The 26,493-nt window shown below is 42.7% G+C and overlaps 1 protein-coding gene across 6 annotated transcripts in view; it reads right to left on the bottom strand.

The window, feature by feature from the left end:
• LOC127522014 (band 4.1-like protein 1) overlaps positions 1-26,493 on the bottom strand; it is a 467,430-nt gene that overhangs the window by 276,441 nt on the left and 164,496 nt on the right. For all 6 annotated transcript variants that reach the window (XM_051911522.1, XM_051911524.1, XM_051911523.1 and 3 more), the window contains 2 exons: positions 19,442-19,484; positions 77-152 (listed from right to left, as the gene is read on the bottom strand). In XM_051911522.1, coding sequence (XP_051767482.1) covers positions 77-152; positions 19,442-19,484 — 119 coding nt within the window. The remainder of the gene's footprint in view (positions 1-76; positions 153-19,441; positions 19,485-26,493) is intronic.

Here is a 26,493-nt window from a genome sequence, read left to right as displayed (position 1 = left end):
CCTGGTGGTGACTTTGAAAACAAGTTTCACATGTGACTTGGTTGTATTTACCATTGTAGAGTTTAACTTTACTCACCTGGTAATGTCTTCAATTAGCTGGGAGGGGTCCGGTGGATAGAACTTGACGGCAAAAAAAAAATGCCAAGAAGATGCTGTAAACACACACACAAAGTGAGAAAGAGCCACAACATACTTGCTGAGTGGTTGCAGCATTTTAGTGGTTTCTGCATAAAACCAAAGGTCTAAGTGAGTGTGCCTGAGCTTTGGTTCAGTGCCTTATACTATATACTATAACATCTAAAAGATTAATTTAAAAGGTTAGTTCACCCAAAAATGAAAATTCTGTCATTAATTACTCACCCTCATGTCGTTCCACACCCGTAAGACCTTCGTTCATCTTCGGAACACAAATTAAGATATTTTTGATGAAATCCGAGAGGTATATTACTTGTCCATAGACAGCAATATAATCAACTCTTTCAAGGTCCAGAAAGGTACTAAAGACATCATTAAAACAGTCAACGTGACTACAGTGGTTCAGAAAGAAAGACATAAACATCTTGAAAGACATGGGGGTAAGTAAATTATCAGGAAATTGTAATTCTGAAGTGAACTAATCCTGTAATTTTATGAAAACATAACAAAAATAACGACTTTATTCAACAGTCTCTTTTCTTCCCTGTCATTATCCTTATGTAGGCGAAGCAGTAAGCACAGTGAAGGCTTCCATGTTTACATCCGAATGTCAGCTCAGTATTGGCCAAAGCTGCACACGTGAGAAACACGACGCATGCGTGTGATGCTGACGCAGGAGCCGGCCAATAATGAGTCACCGTTCTGACGTAGAACCTGGAAGCGCTGGACGTAAGCAACGTATGAGAATGACACAGAAGAGAAGATATTGTTGAATAAAGTCATTATTTTTGTTTTGTTTCTTGTCATATTCTCGTTGCTTCATAAAATTAAGGTTGAACCACTGCAGTCACATCGACGGTTTCAACAATGTCTTTTGTACCTTTCTAGACCTTGAAAGTGTTGATTACATGAGTCTACCTCTCGGATTTCATCAAAAATATCTTAATTTGTGTTCCGAAGATGAATTGCTTTTGGGAAACACTACCCTGATCAGTACTGAAAAGGACAAGGCTGTAAACATAGGCTAATTGTGTGTGTGAGTCAGAGTTGTGTGTCATTCAGGAATTAATAGAAAATAAATTTTTCATGTTTCAATTCAATTACTTCAATCTCAATTTTTGAGGTTGAATTTTCAATATGCAGTAAGGAAGGAGAAATAAAATGGAATAAATTGGGTGTGGGGTGTGTGTGTGTGTGGGGGGGGGGGTGTTCCTGTGTATTTAAGTAAAGGTCTTGAAGTAGCATGAAGCAATTCCAAAGCCTCTTAAAGTATAATAAGCAGACAAGACAACTTGTTGCAAAAACAAATTTAGAAAAGTTCAATATATTCAATATAATCACATTTTGATGTCAATATTAATTTTATTACATTATTTGAAAAAAAGAAGAAAAAAAAAAAAGAAAAGGTACTATAAAAATATGGTGCTGTTGATACAAATAAAATCTGTTTTTATGTATGTTAATTATTTTGAAGTATTGAAAGTGACTTTAGAGTTTTTGTCAAATCAGTTTGGTTAAATAAATTCTGCATATCAGGGAATAATCAGTTATAATTAGTTAAAATTAACTCTTTCCCCACCAGCATTTTTTTTATATTGCCAGACAACACCAGCATTTTTGATATTTTGTTGTATGAATATCTGAACATACAATATATCAAAATTTATTTTAAAAAATATATAGAGCCTGTGCTTTTAAACAAACAAAAATAAACAAACATTTTATTTTAGCTTCACGCATTTTTTTTTATCAACACTATAGGAAAAGTTTCATTAAAAAAACAAAACAAAACAAAAAAACATTTTGAACAAAAAGCTGAGAACATCGTCAGGATCGGATTCAGATCAATGATCAAAACATAGACTGAGTAAACTGCGTTCATCAACAACCCCAAAGTTTGCACAGTCCTATACCTCTTCAATGGTCGAAATTTCATCCGGTGACATTTGCTAGTTTGGATTTATATGCTGTTTACATGCACGTAAGCAATGTTTATATCGCTTGTTTCTGCTGCTGCTTCAGCTGTGTTTTGAAAAGAAGATTCTATAACCTTTCAAATGTGTAATAGCACCCCCTACCGTATAACAGTGAAAAACATAGATTGCTGGAAATTTCCATCAATGACAAGGAAGCATGTCACAAATGACAGAAAATTCCATCAATTGCAGGGCAAGAGTTAATTATGTAAATATTCCCTTTTTGACTGTCACGTTCGACGTTACTGGTAATATAAATAGGTTGGGGTCTCTCGTTCCACTTTTCAAAACAGACTGGATTCAAAGCCAACAAATGGAAGAATTGAGAAAGAATACTGGTGCAGAGTTTGAAAATGCATAAGATGTATTGATCCTGTATAAAAACTGTATAAAAAGATTGGATGAGTGCTGGTCCGGCAGTTGTGTTCTGCAGAGCAACTTTTATTTGCTTGTAATAAAATTCTTCCTGGAGGTGCATCAGGAATCACCAGTTCGTGGAAGGCACCTTTAACTGCCCGAAACTGTTCTGGGGCTACATCCGCCTTCACTGCCCTTTATGGTGGAGTGGCTAAAGGGTATGCGGGGATGCCCCCAATAGAGCGCTCTGTTCCGATGCAGCTGTGTCCTCAGAGAGCCTCCACTTGGCGTGGTGATCCCAAGCACCTGTCCAAGGCCTGTAAGTTCTCTTCCATGCTTGTGGGCAAGGCTTACAGAGCTCTAGGTCAGACCGCTTCTGCCTTGCATGTCATGGCCATCCTCCAAGTATATCAGGCCAAGGTGCTAAAGCAGCTGCACGAGGGCAGTGCTGACAAGGGGCTCATGCAGGAGATGCGCACTACTACTGACCTCGCCCTACGGGTGACAAAGGTCACTGTGCGGTCTCTGGGTCAGGTGATGTCCACTTTGGTGGTCCAGGAACACCATCTATGGCTTAACCTGGCTGACATGAGGGAGTGTGATCAGACTCAGCTCCTCAACTCCCTGAGGGCGCCCCCCTGCGGCCTTCTCCACTCCTGCTTGGCCACAGTAGCAGCCTTCACTAAAGCCACAGCGAGGAGATGCATTAAGACAGCACAGCCTTTCTCCGTGCCTCCCAAACCTGCCAAGCACCAGGTGAAGCGGTGATCCTGAGACGGGCGACCCGGAGATAGATACGTCAGCTCTGAGGGAGATGGTAACAGGACTACTCCTTCCTCCAGAAGAGGGCCAAGGGAGAGTCTTTTGTTACTTTTCTTTTTGTTCCGCCAAATTCTCAACAAAAAAGCTGTTTCCTCTACCTCCAGGTCCCAAGAGGGCGCAGATGACAGTAGGCGATGTAACACCTCGCCGCTCTCGTCCCCCTCTTCCTTTGTCGCCAGTAATCAGTCAAAGTCGGCCCGAGAATGCCAAGCCTTCTCACACCCCCTCTGTCATTACGTGGAATCAGATGAGTGTACGCACTCCACCCTTACTAAGGGACGCTACGCCTCCCATGCTGGCTCGGTTTCTGGGGGCCTGGCTAGAGCCTGGATAGATGAAGTCCAACTTCTACAGCCCCTACTTCATCGTACCCAAGAAAACCGGTGGGTTACGACCAATTCTGTACTCTGCCCTTTACAGGCTCCTGTTCAAGATGTTAACGCCCAAACACATTTTTGAATGCATTCGTCCTATGGATTGGTTTGCAGTGATCTACCTGAAGGATGTGTACTTTCATATCAGTACAAGTTTCTCCCATTTGGGTTGTCCCTATCTCCCCGCGTCTTCACGAAGTCCATGGAGGGAGCCATAGCTCCACTCAGGGAGCAGGGTGTTCGCATCCTCAGCTATCTTGACGACTGGCTGATTCTAGCTCACTCTCGAGAACAGTTGTGCGAGCACAGGGACTTGGTGCTCAGTCACCTCGCCCGTTTGGGCTTTCGGGTCAACTGGGAAAAGAGCAAACTCTCCCCGTGCAGAGGATCTCTTTTCTCGGTATGGAAATAGACTCGGTCGCCATGTTTACGCAGCGTATGAGCAAGTGCGGAATTGTCTGAGTCAATTCGAGGGCAAGAGAGCGGTCCCACTGAAACTGTTTCAGAGGCTCCTGGCATCTGCAGTGGCTGTCGTACCGCTCAGTTTGCTTCATATGAGGCTGCTTCAGCACTGGCTTCATGGCCGAGTTCCGAAATGGGCATGGCAACATGGCAACAGTCACTCCGGCCTGCCGTCAAACCTTCACCCTTCACACTTTTCTACGGGCAGGTGTTCCCCTAGAATGAGTATCCAGGCATGTTGTTGCTTTGGCTGGGTGCCATATGCAATACGCATGCTGCGTTAGGATCCTGGACAGGACCCCAACTCCAGTGGCATGTCAATTGCCTCATGTTGCTAGCAATACGGCTTGCAGGGCCCTGCTGAAGGGCAAAGCACGTACTGGTCCACACGGACAACACTGCGACCATAGCATACATCAACCATCATGGTGGTCTATGCTCCCGCCGCAACCCGCTCACCTTCTCCTCTGATGGAGCCAGAAGCATCTGAGGTCACTTCGTGCTGTTCATATCCAGGACAAGCTCAATCGTGTAGCCGACGAGCTCGCACGACAGTGCTCACGCCCCGGAGAACTCCATCCCCCAGATGGTTCAGCTGATTTGGGAATGCTTCAGAGACGCTCAGGTAGACATATTTGCCTCTCCAGACACTTCCCATTGCCAGTTGTTTTACTCCCTGACCGAGGTTACCCTCGGCAGGTTTAAGTACTTTACCACCTCAGGTGGTAGCTACTATCACTTCGGGTAGAGCCTTGTCTACTAGACAGGCCTACGCTTTGAAGTAGAACCTCTTCATTTCTTGGTGTTCTTCTCATCAAGAAGACCCCTGGAAATGCCCGATCCTGTCGGTGCTCTCCTTCCTTCAAGAAGTGTTGGAACGAAGCCTGTCTCCTTCCACCCAGAAGGTCTATGTGGCTGCCATTGCGGCACACCATGATCTCATTGATGGTAAACCTGTCGGGAAGCACGACCTCATCATCAGCTTCCTGAGAGGGACTAGGAGGCTCAATCCGCCTCGCCCTCAGCAGGTACCCTTTTGGGACCTTGAGGTGGTTCTATCTGCACTGCAGAGAGCTCCCTTTGAGCCTTTGCTCTCAGCCAAGCTGAAGTTTCTTTCTTTAAAAATGGCACTCCTGAAGGCTTTGGCATCTGTTAAGAGGGTCGGGGACCTGCAGGCATTTTCAGTTGACAAAGCATGCCTGGAATTTGGACTGGCCAACTCTCACGTGATCTTGAGACCCCGGCCTGGATATGTGCCCAAAGTTCCCACCACTCTTAATAGAGTTCAGCTGGTGAACTTGTAAGCGCTGCCTTTGGAGGAGGCAAACCCAGCCCTAACGCTGCTCTGTCCAGTACGCGCTCTCCGTGCTTATGTAGACAGAACTGCTTTAGGACCTCAGACCAGCTCTTTGTCCATTACGGAGGCCAGCAGAAGGGAAAGGCTATCTCCAAGCAGAGGTTGTCCCACTGTGGATGCTATAGTCTTGGGGTTCAAGACCTGCCATGCCCCCTAGGGGTGAAAGCTCACTCAATCAGGAGTGTTGCTTCCTCCTGGGCTCTGGCGCATGGCGCCTTGCTAACAGACATCTGTAGAGCTGCCAGCTGGACGACACCTAACACATTTGCAAGATTCTATAATCTCCGTGTAGAGCCTGTGTCCTCCCGTATATTCGCCCCTTCAGGTCAGTAGGCAGGACCTGCCTTGGGTCAATTCGCTTGCTGTGCCATTCCACTCCACAGACTGGATGTGTGCGCTATTCTCCTCGGGTGAGTTCCACAGTTCAGAACCCTGGGCTCTTCCAGCACTGTTGATGTCTAACACTTGTGTGCATGCTCTGTCGGTCAGCCCCTGTGTCAGACTAGGTGCCTCCATATGTTGTCATTCCCCCTCTGGGCAATCCCACGTGTGTATTTCCATGGTAAGTCTCCTTGGCAGCACGTGTCTTTCCCTTGGCAATACCACTCTTGCCATCTCTGACGTTGAAACATATCCACCCTGTTGGCTGGTTACCTCAGAGATCTTCCATATGTATCACCGCTACGCCAGTTCATATGTGCTTTGTAACACCTCTTACGAGCAGGCAGCCTGTCAGCATACTTCCAGCTGGAATATGCTACCCAGTGTATTCTGTGTTAAATGTAGCCCTTCGCTCGTGGTAGGTCTCGCGACAGGGTGCTGGAGGACAGCCATTGTGGCGTTTTGGAAGGGACCCCATTCGTCAATATGTTCTGACATAACGTAGAACGTGACCAACTAAAAGGGAACTTCTCAGTTATGTATGTAACCCTTGTTCCCTGAAGGAGGGAACGGAGACATTACGTCCCCTTGCCACAATTGCTGTTCTGCTGAATGGCCGGGTCACACTGGCTCGGCTCCTCAGCGAAGACTTGAATGCGAGTATGCTCGCGCTGCTCCTTATAGGTGCTGGTCATATAATTAGAATATCATCAAAAAGTTGATTTATTTCACTAATTCCATTCAAAAAGTGAAACTTGTATATTATATTCATTCATTACACACAGACTGATATATTTCAAATGTTTATTTCTTTTAATTTTGATGATTATAACTGACAACTAAGGAAAATCCCAAATTCAGTATCTCAGAAAATTAGAATATTGTGAAAAGGTTCAATATTGAAGACACCTGGTGCCACACTCTAATCAGCTAATTAACTCAAAACACCTGCAAAGGCCTTTAAATGGTCTCTCAGTCTAGTTCTGTAGGCTACACAATCATGGGGAAGACTGCTGACTTGACAGTTGTCCAAAAGACGACCATTGACACCTTGCACAAGGAGGGCAAGACACAAAAGGTCATTGCAAAAGAGGCTGGCTGTTCACAGAGCTCTGTGTCTAAGCACATTAATAGAGAGGCGAAGGGAAGGAAAAGATGTGGTAGAAAAAAAGTGTACAAGCAATAGGGATAACCGCACCCTGGAGAGGATTGTGAAACAAAACCCATTCAAAAATGTGGGGGAGATTCACAAAGAGTGGAGTGCAGCTGGAGTCAGTGCTTCAAGAACCACTACGCACAGACGTATGCAAGACATGGGTTTCAGCTGTCGCATTCCTTGTGTCAAGCCACTCTTGAACAACAGACAGCGTCAGAAGCGTCTCACCTGGGCTAAAGACAAAAAGGACTGGACTGCTGCTGAGTGGTATAAGTTATGTTCTCTGATGAAAGTAAATTTCGCATTTCCTTTGGAAATCACGGTCCCAGAGTCTGGAGGAAGAGAGGAGAAGCACACAATCCACGTTGCTTGAGGTCCAGTGTAAAGTTTCCACAGTCAGTGATGGTTTGGGGTGCCATGTCATCTGCTGGTGTTGGTCCACTGTGTTTTCTGAGGTCCAAGGTCAACGCAGCCGTATATGCTCATACTTTTTTATGTTCATACTTTTCAGTTGGCCAAGATTTATAAAAATCCTTTCTTTGTATTGGTCTTAAATAATATTCTAATTTTCTGAGATACTGAATTTGGGATTTTCCTTAGTTGTCAATTATAATCATCAAAATTAAAAGAAATAAACATTTGAAATATATCAGTCTGTGTGTAATGAATGAATATAATATACAAGTTTCACTTTTTGAATGGAATTAGTGAAATAAATCAACTTTTTGATGATATTCTAATTATATGACCAGCACCTGTATATACCCACAGAGCAGGGAGGAAATCACGATGAAGTTCTGCAGACCAAGGTACTCAGCGTACCATTGGCTCATTTTGTTAACACTCGAAGGTGATCGGACTCTCGGGCAGTATGTTCTGACGTAACGTCTCCGTTCCCTCCTTCAGGGAACGAGGGTTACATACATAACCGAGATGTTACTGAGTGTAACCCTAGTTCCCTGAGTGGGAATATCATGCTACATAATGACACAATGGGAAGACATCAGTGGTCACGCAGTCTGAATCTCTAAATAATCACATCCATTATTTGGCAGATGATGCTAAAGTGCCAGCCATAAGAAGCTGCATCACAGTGCCCTTATAAGTATGTGCCATCACTTTCCATTATGGCCTGCTCTCATTCCTACTCAGGAAACCAGGGTAACATTCAGTAATCTAGACCAGTGGTTTTTTATGCTGCCTTCACATGCTATCGGAATTATCATAAATAGGAATTTCCTGGATAAAAGTTGCACATGAATGCCCTCTGATGTTGTATTTACCACTGGGAAGTTCGGAAATAATTTTGATACCCAAATTCCTGAGATGGGTGGGCCATAAACTTTAAACATGGTGGAGGGGAGAAATACTGCTGTGACAAGTATGATTTATTAGTGTTTTTTTCCCACAACAGCTAGATTGTCTTGTCTTGTCTTGTCATTAATACTCGGGGGTCGGGAAACGCGCCTGTACTTTTTGCTGGATTTTCTTCACATAGCAGCAAAATCGAAATAAAATACTCTGTCATGTTTTGTCATTCAAACAAAAGTAATATATCAATTAAAACTACAGAATATCTACTTCTATTTGTGTGCACTCACAGTAAAAACAAAATGTTGTGCTTTTTGCAAAATAAAGAAAACTAACATGATGCACGATCTGCCATCTCTGTCTCAATGAAGTCCATTCTGATATTCCCTCAGAAAATGAACTGTAACTCAAGAGAGTTAAGAGAGTACTTATCACACAAACATGAGACATATGTCCAAAGAAACGATGAAATGTCAGGTTTTCAAAATGTAAGTCAAATCGAAAACAAATAGCCTCTGTTTGTGTAATCTGTTTGAAGAGAGATGTCAGTCGTTCGCGAGTCACCTCCTTATCCTCTAATGTGGCCACGCCCACGGAGAGCGGTGTCTTCACGACGTTGTCTTAACAGTAAGTTTGCTAACTAGTTTGTGAAATACATAACTTACTGTAAAGTTAATAAACAATGACCCCATAAGTTTCCCTTTTCAAAATAAGTCCAATATAAAGTTAACTAACCCCTTCCCATAAATCTGCCATGTCACTCATTCTTATCAGATTGGTCACATCACATTTGCTAAGTTCTTATAGCCATTTTCTATTTTGTGAAGCTCAACAATCTTTTGCTGCACATCAGAACTATATTCTTTGGTTTTTCTCATTGTGATGAATGATTAAGGGAATTTAGCCTTTGTGTTTACACATATTTGTACTCCTGTGGAACAGAAAGTCATGGCTGGACAATTTCATGCTCCTAGTCACCCTAGTGTGTGAAAAAATGTAAATATGAATGGAAATATACTTCCGAGATATTTTACTCATAAGAATTTCTAGGGGTGCCAATAATTGTATCCAACATGTATTGGAGAAAAACATTTATTTCATAATGTGAGTTTCCCCTACTTTCATTTGTTTTACTTCAATGAAAGGTTAGAATTTTGTGAATTTTTTAAGGATTTGTTTAAGGATAAACAATGCAGATTTATTTTCACAGCAGCCTTTGCTCATATTTACTAAGGGTGCCAATATTTGTGGAGGGCACTGTATAAACCTTGATCAGCGAACATAAACAGATGCTCAACCAAACTTGAATGATGCAAGAGAACAAACCTCTTCCGGAAGCTCAGATGTGTTAAATAACCAACGAGGTTCATTCTCATGTGTTACGCAGCACGTTTGAGCTTCTGGAAGAGGTTTGTTCTCGTGTGGGGACAGATATCTCTCAGATTTCATTAAAAATATCTTTTCCATCTGTTCCGAAGATGAACAAAAGTCTTACGGGTTTGGAATGACATGAGGGTGAGTAATTAATGACAGAATTTTCATTTTGGGGTGAACTAACCCTTTAAGGTTTAAAAAAAGAAAAGATATTGGAGCCTGGTCTCAATAGAAAAACGTACCTGTGGGAACGTTTTCGTGAGTCGCAAAATACGCACCAATACATACATATAACTGCAGTTTCGATGTGAAATATCGCGAGTGGTGCTAAAAGCATGTTCATTTTTTTTGCGGGAACAGATAAACGTGAATATGGTACGTTTTTATGACTTTGGTTTTTATACGAATCACTGCAGTTCTGATTTGAAATTTTGTCCGGTGAGTGGCGCTAAAAGTGTAGTGCTCCATTATTTTTTAAAATAACGTACCACCAACACTACACCTAAATCTACCCGATAGTGTTAACAAAAGCAAATGTGACATAAAAAGCATCCGTAATCATGCCGTTTTAGCTTGTTTTGATCTCTCATCTTTAAGCTGTTTTACCATGACTCGTTTTTCCTCGTCCTAAGTCCAACTCCGTATCAGCTGAGCTACCGAGCAAGCATGTTATGTCAGAAAAGCGAAACATATGGAGCTGGTTAACCAATGCAAAGTCCAAAATATATTCGTTTACAAATCGTGCACTTTGGTAAAAAAGCGTTTTGAAATCATTACATAATATCGTGCAAGGAGATGTAAAACAAGTCTTTATTAATCCATAATCTGACCCTGTAATCGTAACTGTGTATGAAAATGATTAAAAGCGCTTGCTGCCTCTAGTGTTCATTTCTGCTGGAAACTGCAGTGATATGTACATATTGGTACGTATTTTTGCAACTCGCGAAAATTTTCCCACAGGTACGTCTTTCCATGAGATCAGGTTGAGATATTTACTTAATGAAATACAGTATTGTTTAGTTGGATTCGGACTCGATTGGTTAAAGACTCGTACTCGACTCAGACTCAACTAAGGTAGACTCGAACCCAATGCTACATTTTAACCCTCTGTTCCTCTTCGGTCAAAATTTTACGTTTTGAAATTTTACATTTTTTGCTTCATCAGAATGGGATGACATTTGGTGACTTTTGTCGCATTAGCTATGTGAACACAAAAAAATCATGGACATGATTCGGATATGTTAAAGGGTCTGAAAAAAAAAATAGTCACACTTGTCTCCTTCGCAGTCAAAAACGACCGACATAGGAAATGAATGAGGAAAACAAAATAAACAAACAAACAAAAAAAAACTCAGAGAATCTTTTGGTGGTACAAACTACAAATCAGTTTCTAGTTTTTTCAGTTGTTCATAAACATATTAATGGAAAAAGTGTCATTACACTGTATTCAGCACAAACTAGACGACAATAATATGTGAGGAACATGTATGTACATGTTTGTGTTTTTAAAAGAATAACGTTTATGCGTGGTTATCGAAAAAACAAAAAACTTAAATCACTGAGATAAAGCCAAAAAAAATATATATTAAATCTGTGTTCACAAGACTTCTGTGTATTGGAGGCTGTAGACTACAGTTTTTGCTTCAAAATAATGTAAAAATGATCCTGCCTACTCGTTCATATAAAACAATATATTGATTTAGTTTTTGTAAGACACTTTTTGTCAAGAAACACAGTATGCGTGGAGGCATGAATCATCATGAATAATGAGGTAATTCACACCTGAGAAGACAAAAGAATCGCATAAAGACCTCTAATGACCTGCATAATAATGAGGCCTTTCAGTCAGGTAGGCTGTGAAAAAACCCTCTGTGATCATGTCTCAAGCTCATCATGGTGTATATCAAACATACAGAAAAAACAGCAATACTATGAAATATTATTACAATTTAAAATAATGGTATTCTATTATATACTTTAAAATATAATGTATTTCTGTGATGCAAAGCGTCTGAACATTCATGTTACCTCTATGGCATTTCATATAGCCTTTTAGCTTAAAAGCATGCACATTTAGAGAAATATTGATGGATTCTCATACGTTTATGTCAATTTTCTATACAGAGGAGTAATATTTATTTAATATTTATTGTCATCACTATGAACGCTGGATACTGTGTTTTCAATTCATACTTGCAGCCGGAGGGCGCTCTGTGCACATTTAGTCCACAAATTAATCTAAAGAAGAAGAGGACATTCCAGGAACTAATGACATGTCTTCCAGAGGTCTCTAACCATGGCTTTAACATACAGATAAACACTTTTCAAGACAATAAATACATGATTGAGATGATGTATACATGTACTGCCTCAGAATTTGCGTCTGAATAGCACTCGCTCCATGGGCGTGGCCGCATTAGCGGATAATGAGCTGAATCACGGACTTCTGACATGTGTCTCTTTTCATACAGATTACATAAACACAGAATTTTTTTTTTCGATTTGACTTACATGATTTAAAACCTGACATTTCAACGTTTCTTTAGACATAAGTCTAATTTTTTTGTGATTAGTATTCACTAAGTTACAGTTCATTTTCTGAGAACTATCAGATTGGATAGTCGGCGATACCTCCGACTCGAGGGAGTTAAAAAAAAAAAAAAAAAATCTAAACCGTCACAAAAAAAGAGAATGTCTAAGTATAAATCCAAAGCTACAACTTAATAAAAATAAGTATTTATGTTTAAAATCCACTGGAGAATTTATAAGCAACTTTATATAGAGAATTTAGTGGTTACACTATGGCATTACATACGCTTTTCTTTTTTTACTCCCACCAAATGGCACTAATCCACCTTCAAAAAAAATTTGGATTTTAAATGCCTTGTGTTACAACACAGAAGGGGACAGCGACACAGGAATACAGGTATTGATGTTTATTGAACAACCAGAATGATGACAGAGTGCAGGTGAGTGAAGGCAGGTTAATACGTTGGCTGGTATAGATGTAGAACTGATACTTGTTTTGGTTTTGCAGGATTGGCAGACGGATAACAGACTTGGAGCTTGAACAGACACAGATGAACTCACGAGAGACGAGGAGACAACGAGGAGTCGAGGGAACACACAGGAGACAGGTAAGTATCTTCGGAGGAGTCCTTGAGGTAAGCAAACAGGTAAGACCATGTGCAAACGAGACCGGACAGTGACTGAGTGAGAGCGTGAGTCTTTTGTGCTGCTGTTGATGAGGGTGCTGATGGGCTGCAGGTGTGGGTGATCAGAACTCTGGTGAGTGGCATGGAAAGTGTCAAGTAGGCTGGGGTCAAGTATATCATTCCTGGGGACCCATGAGCGCTCCTCGGGACCGTAGCCCTCCCAGTCCACAAGGTACTCTAGAAGACCACCACGGCGCCGGGAATCCAAGATGTCACGTACCAGGTAAGCAGCTCCATCGTCTACGATGAGAGGAAGGGGGGGGTTCCTCGGCTGCGCCAGGCTCTGCGGGGACAGAAACGGAGGAATGGTGAGGTTTTAACAGTGTGACGTGGAATGTAGGGTGAATTTTATACTCAGGTGGGAGCTGGAGCTGGTAGGTGACGGGGTTGATCTGCCGGAGGATGGTGAAGGGGCCAATGAATCTAAGACTCAGTTTCCTACAGGGCAGGCGCATCCTGATGTCCCTCGTTGACAGCCAAACCTTCTGTCCCGGCTGGTAGTTAGAAGCGTTGGAGTGTCGAAGGTTGGCTGTCATTCTGCGCCTGCGTAGGGCTCGTTGGAGCTGATGGTGTGCGGAGTCCCAGACCCTCTCGCTCTCTTGGAACCAGTAGTCGACCGCTGGTACGTTCGAGGGTTCCCCTGACCAGGGGAACAGTGGGGGTTGGTAGCCGAGTACACACTGGAACGGGGTGAGTCTGGTGGTAGGCTGCCGCAGGGAGTTTTGGGCATACTCGGCCCAACCCAGGAACTGGTTCCAAGAGTCCTGGTGGCCGTGGCAGAAGGTACAAAGGAAGCAGCCGATCTCTTGAATCTTCCGCTCCGTCTGCCCGTTCGTTTGTGGGTGGTATCCTGAAGAGAGGCTGACGGTCACACTTAGGAGTGTGAAGAAGGCCTTCCAGACCCTGGAGATGAACTGTGGCCCTCTATCAGATACAATGTCCTCAGGAATTCCATAATATCTGAAGATATGGTTAAACATAATTTCTCCATGGCCGTGGGCAGTACCCTTAAAGGAATCAGACGACATGACTTAGAAAATCTGTCAACAACCACTAATATGCAGGTACAATTATCTGAGGCAGGGAGGTCAGTGATAAAATCAACTCCTAGGTGTGACCAAGGACGGTTGGGAACGGGCAGAGGCTGGAGTTTACCGGAGGGAATATGCCGTGGACTCTTTGAGATGGCGCATTCCTTGCATCCCTGCACATACCTCCTGACATCCGATGCCATGTTCGGCCACCAGAAGCGTTCTTTAAGCAACGAGAGGGTTTCATTGACCCCAGGGTGGCCAGTGCCCAGTGATGTGTGAGATGCGTGAATGAGGGGAGTGCGCCATGTCCGGGTGACGTAGAGCAAACCTGGGGGGCAACCCGGCGGAGCGTTGGTGGAGGCATTGGGCTCGGGAAGTGTCTCCTCAGACCAGATGATGGGGTTGACGAAGAGCTTTTCAGGCAGAATGGGTTCAGGAATTTCTGAGTGCTCATCAAGACCATGGATGCGAGAGAGGGCGTCGGCTTTTACATTCTTGGACCCCGGACGATATGAGATGGAGAAATTGAAACGGGTGAAAAACAGAGCCCATCGTGCTTGGCGTGGGTTTAGTCGTTTTGCATCTCGAAGATATTCCAGGTTCTTGTGGTCAGTTAATACGAAAAATGGGTGTTTGGCTTCTTCGAGCCAATGCCTCCACTCCTTGAGGGCTAGCTTGGTGGCAAGAAGCTCCCTGCTCCCGATGTCATAGTTGATCTCCGCCGGGTTGAGTTTTCGGGAGAAGAAAGCGCATGGGTGTAGTCTACTTGGATTCCCCTGCTGCTGTGACAATACCACTCCCACTCCGGTGGTCGAGGCGTCGACCTCCACGACGAAGGGCTTCTCGGGGTCCGGATGCACCAGGAGGGGAGCGGTGGTGAAGGCTTTCTTCAGAGTCTCGAAGGCTTGGGTGGCAGCTGGGTTCCAGGACAGAGACTTGGGCTTACTGCGCAGGAGGTTGGTGAGTGGAGTGGAGATGATACTGTAACCTTGAATGAAGTGTCGATAGAAATTAGAATCCTAGGAATCTTTGAAGCTCTTTAATGGTTGTGGGAATGGGCCAGTCCTTGATAGCAGATACCTTCCTCTCGTACATCCGGATGCCACTGCGATCAATGTAGTACCCAAGGAACTGCACTGAGGGCTGGTGGAAGGTACATTTTTCTGCTTTGAGGAACAGGTGGAATTCCCTCAGGCGTTGCAGGACCTCCGCAACGTGGTGGCGATGGTCGGCCATGCTCCGGGAGTAAATCAGAATATCGTCGATGTATACCAGGACTGACTTGTGTAGGAACTCCCAGAGCACCTCATTGATGAAGTCCTGGAATACGGAGGGGGCGTTGACCAATCCATACGGCATGACCAAGTACTCGTAGTGACCAGTAGTGTCACAAATGCTGTCTTCCACTCGTCCCCCTCACGTATCCAGATGAGGTTTTACGCGCTGCAGAGGTCCAACTTGGTGAACACAATGGCACCTCGGAGATGTTCTAGAGCAGACAGGACAAGAGGAAGTGGGTAGCGGAACTTTACGGTGATTTTATTCAATGCTCTGTAATCAATGCAGGGCCGCAAGCCTCCGTCCTTCTTTGCCACAAAAAAGGCTGGAAGCAGCAGGGGAAGTAGACGGGCGGATGTAACCTTGTGACAGAGTTGGATAGGGCCAGCACTGAGGCTGAGATGAAGGAGATGAAGTTGCCGGCTGACCCAGAATCAAGGAGGGCACTAACTGGAAGAGACAAACCGGCAGCAGTAAGGTTTACAGTAGTGGTGAGTGGTTTCATCTTATTGATCTAGGGAACAATTACACTCACCATGGGACGAGCTTGGCGATTGGGGCACTCAGAGATGTAATGCCCAGATAAACCACAATACAAACATAAATTCTGGGTCAGCCGTCTCTGCCACTCAGCCGTAGACAGACAAGTGTTTTCAATTTGCATGGGTTCGTTGGCTGGTTCTGGGGAGCTGACAGATTCTGGTCGGCGGAGCCTTGGTGCTCTTCGAGACACGACTGCATACGAGTGGCAAATCTGATGGAGACTTGAATGAAACGTTCGAGCCCGATGGAATCCTCGTATGCAGCGAGATGCAACTGCACGCGTGGATCCAATCCTTGTCAATGTGGTGATGAGGGCCTGTTCGTTCCAACCGTTAGAGGCAGCAAGGGTTCTGAACTGGAGAGCATAGTCGTTAACAGACATTGAACCTTGTTTTAACTGGTATAATTGCTCACCGATCGATGAATCCCAAGCCGGTCTTCCAAAAACTTCTTTGAAGTGAGCGATGAAACTGGAGAGAGACTGGGTAATGGGATTTTTCTGCGACCACAGCGGTTCAGCCCAGCGAAGTGCCTTGCCATCTAGCTGAGAGATTACGAATGCGATTTTAGCGCGGTCGTTGGGGTACAGGTGTGGTTGCATCTCCAGGACCAGCGAACATTGCAGGAGGAATCCGTTGCAATCCTCCGCCGAACCAGAGAAGGGCGCCGGTTTGGCCATGGGACTGGCGACGGCAGGTGGTGAGGGCGAAACGGCGGTGAATGCGGAAGTGCTCGCTGGAGAAGATGTGGGTGGAGTGACTGTGAGTGCTTAGCGCAATGTGTCCACGAGCTCTTGGAATGGGTCCGGGGTGCTCACACTGGTGTTCAGCGGTGTTGGTCCGGTCTTCTGTTACAACACAGAAGGGGACAGCGACACAGGAATACAGGTATTGATGTTTATTGAACAACCAGAATGATGACAGAGTGCAGGTGAGTGAAGGCAGGTTAATACGTTGGCTGGTATAGATGTAGAACTGATACTTGTCTTGGTTTCGCAGGATTGGCAGATGGATGACAGACTTGGAGCTTGAGCAGACACAGATGAACTCACAAGAGACGAGGAGACAACGAGGAATCGAGGGAACACACAGGAGACAGGTAAGTATCTTCGGAGGAGTCCTTGAGGTAAGCAAACAGGTAAGACCATGTGCAAACGAGACCGGACAGTGACTGAGTGAGAGCGTGAGTCTTTTGTGCTGCTGTTGATGAGGGTGCTGATGGGCTGCAGGTGTGGGTGATTAGAACTCTGGTGATGACGTGCGCTGTGTCTGTGTGAGTGTAGAGCCTGGCGTGTCTGTGACACCTTGTTTCTATTATAAGATGAAATACTGCTTTAATTGAAAAATAATTTAAAAATATATTAGAAAAAAAAGTGTATTATTTTCAGTGGGGAAAATAGCTAATAAAAATTGTATAAATATTACATAGTATCACAAAATATCCTCAAGATTTTAAATAATCAAAAAATATTATTGAACAAAAATATATTACTTTTTTTTTTTAATCTGGAAAACCAAAGTTACATTTCAAGGCTTGTGTCATTTTTGAGAGTGACCCCTAAACGAAGAAGACCAGAGGGTCAATAAACTCATTGTTTCTCAAACTTGCTGCTTTCAAAAATCTTACATATTTCATCTTCTTCCCTAGACAGGGCATAACAACTGCCACCTTCTCTTATGTCTGCAGCACATTCTGAGGAAGCAATATGCACATCCCTCGCTGATCATATCCAGTCCTGCAAAATTAACATGCTCGTCGAGATTACAACCCCTTCGCGGTTCAAGGACACCATGTTCTGTTGGTAGGAAGAAAATCCCTGACCTTGAACATTTGGATTCAATGCAGTAACGATTGAATGCAGGGAGGAATTGAATTGAATGTGAGCCGAAACCAGACGCAACCACATCACCACTGAATCCAATTCCAGACCCAAAAAGCATGTCTGGCAACAGAACACTCTTGTCCCAACAGCCTCATGTTGTCTAAATGCCTCTGGAAAATATCTAAATGCACTTAGTAAATGTGCCATGCAGGAGTTAGGGACAGCCCAAATGGGAGGACATTAAACTGACATGCTTTAGCTCTAAAATCAAATCAAAGAAAAACACCTTCCATGTCCATAATGAAGTGGGGCTGGTTGGCCTGCAAGTCCAGGGTGACCTGAAGACGAAGCACGGCACACATTGGTAAAATCCGCTGCCAACTAGAATGAGTCCAGGACCTTGACACCTTGTAGTGGAGACCTGTTGAAAAGGAAAATGGCCTGCGAGGTGTGGTCACATGCTGGTCTGCCAATAATTGTCATCTAAATTGGATTTCCATTCCACCGACAGGGACTTGTCCAGCCATTTGAGATGCAATGTCTCAATTGCTTGTGTAATCACCTCCAGGAGCTCCAAAAATTTGCAGAAGTAGGGATCCTATCACCAGGAGGTCCTGGTTTAAGCCTTAGTTGAGTTGTTTAGACTCCGACACTGCAGTAAACTTTGCATCATCCTCCACCTGAGCATCTGACTGGGACAGAGAGATTATCTCAAAAATGCACCAGAAAGCAGGTCAGGAGTTAGAAAAAGAGGGAGCTTCATCTCTCCTGTGTGTTCACTGATGGGCTGTGTGGTGCTATTACCTGCATGGCTAGAGTGCACACACAGCCTAATCGACTCCCAAGAAGAAAACCTTACACAAAGCTCACACATACTCAGCAACTCACTTAGATCACCCTTCAACCAGATCCTTCGAACGTGGCCTCTGCATGATGGACACCCAAACGGGAGACATACATGTTGTGTGTGTCTCTGCCAACAATAAAGCATGTCCATGGAGGGACACATTTCCTAAACACCATTTTGTCACTCAAGAAAAGGAATCAAATCCTCTTGAAGGTAAGTCACTAGACAAATACGGGCTGAAACTATTGTGCGCTGGAGAAAAGAAATTCTGAAATGATGGCGCCATGCGTGTGCTTATAAGTGTTCTGTGACGCAGCACCTTATGGATGGTGTTTTAGCACCATCAGCCAATAAATCAGTGTGATTCTATAGGGCTTTAGACCTTGTGACCACAAACATGTTCCCATTTCGTCATTACAAGGCATTACAACTCCAATATGCTCCCATATCCTTTGAGTTGTGGTCAATTTGATTAAAATCACACTCATGAATTAAAAGAGAGCCTATTCCAAAAATCCAGTGCAACAGTCTGCATCCTAGCACACGATATGACATTGTTAATGGTTTTAGAGTGAAGGTCTCTACGAGGAAGGGTGGAGATAAATGGGAAGGGGTTTAGACGGGTGGATAGGGGGTTGGGATATTGTGGGGGATCGTGGTCAGTCTGGTGGGGTGTTGTTGTTTTTTTTGTTTTTTTTTTGTGTATGTTGTTCTTACTTGTCTTGTTTTGCCTTTTTAATGTTGTACCACTTCAAGTTTTAAGTTACCTTTAAGTTAACTACTTTTTATTTATTTATTTAACCTTTTTTTTTTTTGAATAAGTTATAAAAAAGGCTTTCAGAATGTACAAGTGAATTGTATGTCAAATCATATGCTTTAAATAAAAAGACGTTTGATACAAAAGAGAGCCTATTCCAAATTTAAAATAATAGTGTTCACATGACAAACATCATAGTGTTCCATATGACAAACCTACACATATATCTGAAATACTCACTTCTCATCTGTTTCATGATCTCTTTGGAGAGGTCCAACCAGTTCTGCAAAACACAACAGGAAAAAAAAAAGATCTTAGAGCAACATAACATAGTCCATACTTTGCTTCTTTAGATCACTCCAGTCTCTCTTTGAATGTACAGTCAGTCTCAGTGTTTCTCCATATGTTTGATTGAGAGATGCAAGATGTTGCTTTTCCCTGTGGTGAGTTGTAGAAGAATGCAAATCTCTGAATCAGCCTTTTCCAATGTTGATTTAAATCTAAATGTGATGCTCTGTATTTCTGTATTTGAAGATCAGAAGTATGGTGACCGAGAGAGCTCAACGCGCTGCAAATGAAGAAAACATCTTCATTAGTTTGACAACACATGTGCTGCAAAAGTTCACAACGCACCCAAATACAAAAACGTGCTGCAAAATTTCACAACACAACCAAATACAAAAATGCGCTGCAAATAGCACATACCAGGCCCGGCAATCTCAAGCACCCTCTGCGATGATCTGAATGATGATGATGATAATTATAGGCTACTTTTATTTCATAGCGCATCACCACATAACCAACGAGCTGCAATAAGATGTTAGATTAGCTAACTCCTCGTTAAAAAAATAACTTGTTTAACACAAAATAGCCTATATTCTCTCTTTTATTTTCACTATGTATGGGCCACAGGAGAAATATTAAGAAAATAAATTAAGGTTATACCGTTATCAGAACATTTGAAGTAGCTCTCTATATCGCTCAGTTTTTAGTTTCACTTTCTGCAGTGAATAATTGACTGGGATTTGAGACTTCACCATAACTCTACCGCAAAGTCATAGTGCCTTCATGGTTTAAAATGCAAACAATTCCAATATTGTGACGTGACATTTGTCTTTATCAACAATTGCTCGCAAAATGATGGACAACGATTCACATTTCGCACACATCATATCCTGTGATAATAAAAATCAAGTCAATTATTAAATAAATGATTACTTATTACAAATAATTTATTATTAATAAATTATTTGTAATAAGTAATTTGAGAATTGTAAAAGCTATTTAGTCATTTGTCCTGGCACAGACCACAAGGAAAATGTTTTATGGAGACACCAACAAGTGACGAACCTGGCTAAGACCGCTTATTTTTCAGTGTTTACTCTTCAGTGGAGTAACAATGGCCTGAAAGGTGAGTTTTTTTATGTTTTTGTTTATTTGGTTGTATGTGCATTGTGAGTTTTTACAGCGCGTTTTTGTATTTGGTTGTGTTGTGCATATTTGCAGCGCGTTTCTGTATTTGGTTGTGCTGTGAACTTTTGCAGCGCGTTTTTGTATTTGGTTGTGTTGTGGACTTTTGTAGAGCGTTTCTGTATTTGGTTGTGTTGTGAACTTTTGCAGCGTGTTTTTGTATTTGGTTGTTTTGTGAGTATTTGCAGCGCGTTTTTGTATTTAAATGTGTTGTGAACTTTTGCAGCACATGTGTTGTCAAACTGATAAAGATGTTTTCTTAATTTGCTGGTGTTTTTTCTATTTGCATATGTTTTCCTCAGTTGCAGCGCGTTGAGCTCTCTCGGCCACCATACAGAAGAGATCAATGCACACTGCAGTACATCTGCATGAACTTCATTTTTCTCACAAGGCAGTCTAATACCAAATAAACTAAAGTACAAGAGAGGGAGGCTATTTGTTGGTTAATTTCCATGGTCATTGTTTAATTTTTAGATAAATCAGATCTCACAAAATGGCTTTTCACACTGTGCTTAACCCTTATTTATTGTCGTTCTAAACCCCGCTTTTAATCCTAAAAAAATGTAAAGGAACATTAAGAGGAGGGGTTAGCATTTTTACCTGTGGTTTTGAAATCCTGCTGCAGAGTAGGGTTAGCACCACTTTTGCGGTGCACCAATTAAGTTTTCGTGCAGTATTTTCAAAGTCATTTGAAACTATTCCATAGCTAAATGTGAGGGACAGAAGAATATTTACATCGTTAAAGTTCACGGAAACTTATCTTCACTTTGCTGTGGCTGTCAATCATTCTCCATTCCGCAATCAAACAGCGCGCCACTTTCGGTTACGACAGTCAGCATGGTAAAACTCTCTCCAATATGACATATTCCCATTATAATTCTTGACCTGTAGATAAAGCGCTGTGAATTTGCATAAAATGACTTTATTTTGTTTGAGTTTATTGCCGTTTCTGCCAACTCTCTACCGGATGTCTGTTAGATCACACAGCACAAGGACACTGAATTGGCATCAAAAGCACAATAACTGGAATTTAAAACTGTGAAGAAACAAATGATCAATAAACTGTTGGACAGATATCCACTAGGATTTGTGCGCTCGACATTTCTGTGCTTTGTGCCGTGAACTTTTAAATGTGCACCTGCGCAGCGCTGCGCACTGCGACTCTATGTTGCTTTAAGCACATCATTCTGCAACCTGCATGCGCATGCTGGGTTTTGAAAGCGTTTCATATTATCATGGTTTTGCGCACTGAAAGAGTATTAAAAGTCTATCTTGTTCTGTCATATTTATCATATCTTGTTGCCCCATTAAAAAGCTGCACAATTCATTTAAAATAAGCATCTTTTAATTGTATTTTATTTGTGTGTATCTAGGCCTGGGCGAAAAAACGGTATTGATATTTATCGACGGTACGTCTTAATAACGATAAATAAATAAAAAATGTTCGATATAACTCTCGATATAGTTTCACTTAAATGCGATAAAATGTAAACAGACATGTTCGGTTGCATGAACAACTCTCACAGACACGCACTACGAGTGACACGCAAACAAGTTGCTGTGGTTCAGTTGCGCAATCGCCACGTGAAATCAGAACACACAAACACATGAAAGTGAGTGCTGTACCTGTCGGCGACGAGGAGATTGTGAATCAAAAAACTAAATATCAGCTTGTCAGTGTGACATGGTTTCCTTACGTCTTACAGTTGATCTACTTCAAAGTTCGTCTTGAGAGAGCAGTTGTCATGTCGGTATTAACAGCTGCACAGTGTTTTCAACCACACAGTATCTTTATTTATGTGTTACAAATATTCAAATTATCACAGAAATACAGAGATAAAAGCTTATAGTTTAGATATAAGCACTAATGTCTATTATCGATCAAAATTCAGCAAATCAGCTTCTGAAATAACTTGGCGCTGAAAACGATGCAATTATCGATTACGTTGTTTCACCGCCAGGTGGCAACAAGTGACTGTTAAAAAAATGTATTTGACGTTGAATCTTCATTTAATAGATTCTTTCAAATACACTGATTCATCCAGTAATGAAACAAGAGTATTTATGAGTGAGTCATTGAATCATACATCCAAACAGATTTTTAAAAATAATTCAAATAAATAAAAAAATTTAAAATAGACTGCAGCAATTAATATTTTATCAGAAGATTAAGTTATTTCATTTAGTTGTCATTCAGAATCGTGATCTTAGTTTGACAAAACAAAAATGTTTCTCAATTTATCCAGAATTGTGCAGTTTCTAAGTTTAATAAATAAGTAACACTTATTTATTTAATGTTCATATAAAATATAAGAAAGATTTGTTTACATTATTTATTTTGTTTTAAAATTATTTGTTGTTTGCCTTAATTAAAAATGCATTGGTTAAACTCTAACTAGTCTTTTTTTGAAAAAAAAAAAATATATATATATTTTCAATAATAATCGATACCAAACAATATGAAACATTATATCATGATAATTTTTTTTAGCTGTATCACTCAGCACTATGTGTATCTATATAATTCTTTAAAGATTTCAACGATTTTTTTCAAGAATTACTTTTTGCTGCTGAATTATACACTTACTTAGTTTAATAATTTTTTGTCATAGCTTATGTTTATATATTATTATTAATATGTTGTAGTATAATGAAGTAATGTGTATTTAGTGGATTCTGAATTGTTTAGAATTGAATAAATTTCTGTAATATTTAAAGGTGTTAACTGTAATCTTACACTGCAAAATGATAACTTACAAAGTATTAAATTCATCACAATTATTTAATGAATGAAGCACACAAAATGTATGACAAAGACCTAAAACAGACAATTAATCCTCATAATCGTCAAAGCCCTAAAACAGACAATTAATCGCCAAAGCCTTAAAACTGGTAATTATTCGGCATAACCACAATTATTTTTTTAGGCAATTAATCGTCAGTCAAATTTCATAATCGTGACAGGCCTAATCTGGACACTGCGGGGAGAACAGTAATAATGTTATAATACTATATATTTAGGAAGGATAGAAACATGGGAAAAGTTAGTGATGTTAGTTAGTGATGAAAAGTTAATGATATTAGTTAGTGATGAAGGATCTGAGGATTTGCAACCCCAACCTGTGTGTGTGTGTGTGTGTGTCTTTTTTCGTATTCATGCAGTCTCGTCTGCTTTATCTCTCTCTCTTATCTCTCTCTCTCTCTTCCGGTGAGGGTGTGAGTGTCTTGTGTGGTGGCACTGGAAAATGCTCTTTCTTTTAAGGTTTCGTCCTTTTTGTTACTTTTCTTTTACTTTCCCCCAACTTTAGTTACTTTTCTGTACATTCTAGTGAAAGTGTTAAAAGTTTCACAGCGTAAAACATGGTTTTCAGGTGCCGATTTGGTAACCTTTCCCATTGCAAAGAACGACTTCCCTATCCCTTTGTAAATGGTGCATGTGTGTGACAGAGTCCGGTGTAACAGCTGAAGAGTTGCTGGTATATATAACTCATATATGGCATATTCAAGACCTAGAGCCTAAAATGTTTTGAATGTGGCGATGTTGGACATTAGCATTTCTCATGTCCGCATAAAGAAGTGTGTGACAACCTCCAAACCTCCACCACTTACATTCAGAGTTGAAGAATTAAACGCAGAGCTTCAAGTGAAGGAAAGGATTAGACAAGACATTGTGCAGATTGAAGGAGTTACTGAGGATGGGGTAGGAGTAATTATTTCTAAAATTGTGCGTGATGAACAGCCTGGATGTATCTCTGCTGTTGAAAAACCTGCTAGTGCTTATGTCACAGCTGATAAGATTGTGAATAAAGGTATTGTGGAAGATGTGTTACAACACTTTCCAGTGACACAGGTAAAATGTTCAGAGGAGGACATAGGTGATGAAATGGATGGTTTATCTCAGATGGCATGAGAGATAATGAACAGTTGGAAGTTACTGATATGGCAAGAGTAGCAGAAAGTGATTTGTATACTGTTGATCAAATTAACAATTTTCTTGATGAAACAAAAAGGTTAAATAGGTGTAGAAATTAGTGATTTTTTTTCCCTGATCTTGAGAAGTGTGTTTCTTCAGCAGTGTGGGCACAATAAATAAGGAATTACTGAACTCTCAGAACAAAAAAACAAGGCTGCGTGGCAGCCTTGGCGTGACGAGGCTCTGGCATGGCAGGTGTGGCGTAAACGAGGCTCTGGCGTGGCGTGACGAGGCTCTGGCATGGCAGCCGTGGCGTGACGAGGCTCTGGCGTGGCAGGCCTGGCGTGACGAGGCTCTGGCGTGGCAGGCCTGGCGTGACGAGGCTCTGGCGTGGCGTGACGAGGCTCTGGCGTGGCGTGACGAGGCTCTGGCGTGGCGTGACGAGGCTCTGGCATGGTGTGACGAGGCTCTGGCGTGGCAGCCGTGGCATGATGAGGCTCTGGCGTGGCGAGGCTCTGGCGTGGCAGCCATCTTGGCTGAGGGCTCAGGCATGGAAGTCATCTTGGCTGAGGGCTCAGGCGTGGCAGCCATCTTGGCTGAGGGCTCAGGTGTGGCAGCCATCTTGGCTGAGGGCTCAGGTGTGGCAGCCATCTTGGCTGAGGGCTCAGGTGTGGCAGCCATCTTGGCTGAGGGCTCAGGCATGGCAGCCATCTCGAGATGCTGGTCGGGGGCTGGAGTCCCCTCTGGATGCTGGTCGGGGGCTGGAGTCCCTTCTGGATGCTGGTCGGGGGCTGGATTCTCTGGAGACTCTGGAGTGGCGGCCATCTTGGGGCGAGACTCTGGAGTGGCGGCCATCTTGGGGCGAGACTCTGGAGTGGCGGCCATCTTGGGGCGAGACTCTGGAGTGGCGGCCATCTTGGGGAGAGACTCTGGAGTGGCGGCCATCTTGGGGAGAGACTCTGGAGTGGCGGCCATCTTGGGGAGAGACTATGGAGTGGCGGCCATCTTGGGGAGAGACTCTGGAGTGGCGGCCATCTTGGGGAGAGACTATGGAGTGGCGGCCATCTTGGGACGAGACTCTGGTGTGGCGGCCATCTTGGGACGTAGCTCTGGTGTGGCGGCCATCTCAAACACGGTGAGTCATGTCATCCTCTCCCAGCATTGCTACCTGTTCCATTTGCCACATGTTTACCATAGCTCTCTCTGTCAGCGACGAGGGATTTACATGTCATAAATGTAGGGAAATAGTCAGGCTGACAGAGAGAATCTCAGAATTAGAGACACGCATCCAAACTTTAATCGAGGATAGTAAGAATGCAAGGGCTTCAGATACTGTTTTGGATGCGACTAGCTTAGTGAACTCTGTACATTGTTCGGTTCCAGCTGTAGAGCCCGCGTAGCAGGGCACTTGGGTAACGGTGAGGCGGCCTAGCCGCGGAAAACACCACTCTTCTGTTCCAATAAGAACATCAAACAGGTTCTCCCCACTCAGTGATACACCCACTGAGAATCCTGTTGAAACTGCCCTAGTTATTGGCGATTCTATTACACGGAACGTGAAAATAGAGACACCAGCCACCATAGTCACATGTTTGCCGGGAGCCAGAGCACCTGACATCAAAGCAAATTTAAAAGTGCTGGCTAATGCTAATTGTAAATACTCTAAGATTATTATTCACGTCGGCACTAATGATGTTCGACTTCGCCAGTCGGAGATCACTATAATTAACATTAAAGAGGTGTGTGAACTCGCAAGTACAATGTCAGGAGAAGTAATTTGCTCTGGCCCCCTTCCTGTTCGTCGGAGTGATGAGATAGTTAGCAGATTATCATCACTCAATGGCTGGCTGTCTAAGTGGTGTCCGCAAAATAATATAGGTTTCATAGATAATTGGAAAAGTTTTTGGGG

The sequence above is a fragment of the Ctenopharyngodon idella genome, chromosome 11 (assembly GCF_019924925.1).
Source record: "Ctenopharyngodon idella isolate HZGC_01 chromosome 11, HZGC01, whole genome shotgun sequence".
NCBI lineage: Eukaryota > Metazoa > Chordata > Actinopteri > Cypriniformes > Xenocyprididae > Ctenopharyngodon > Ctenopharyngodon idella.
Note: the sequence above shows the minus strand (reverse complement) of the source record. Positions and strands in the feature narration are given on the sequence as shown.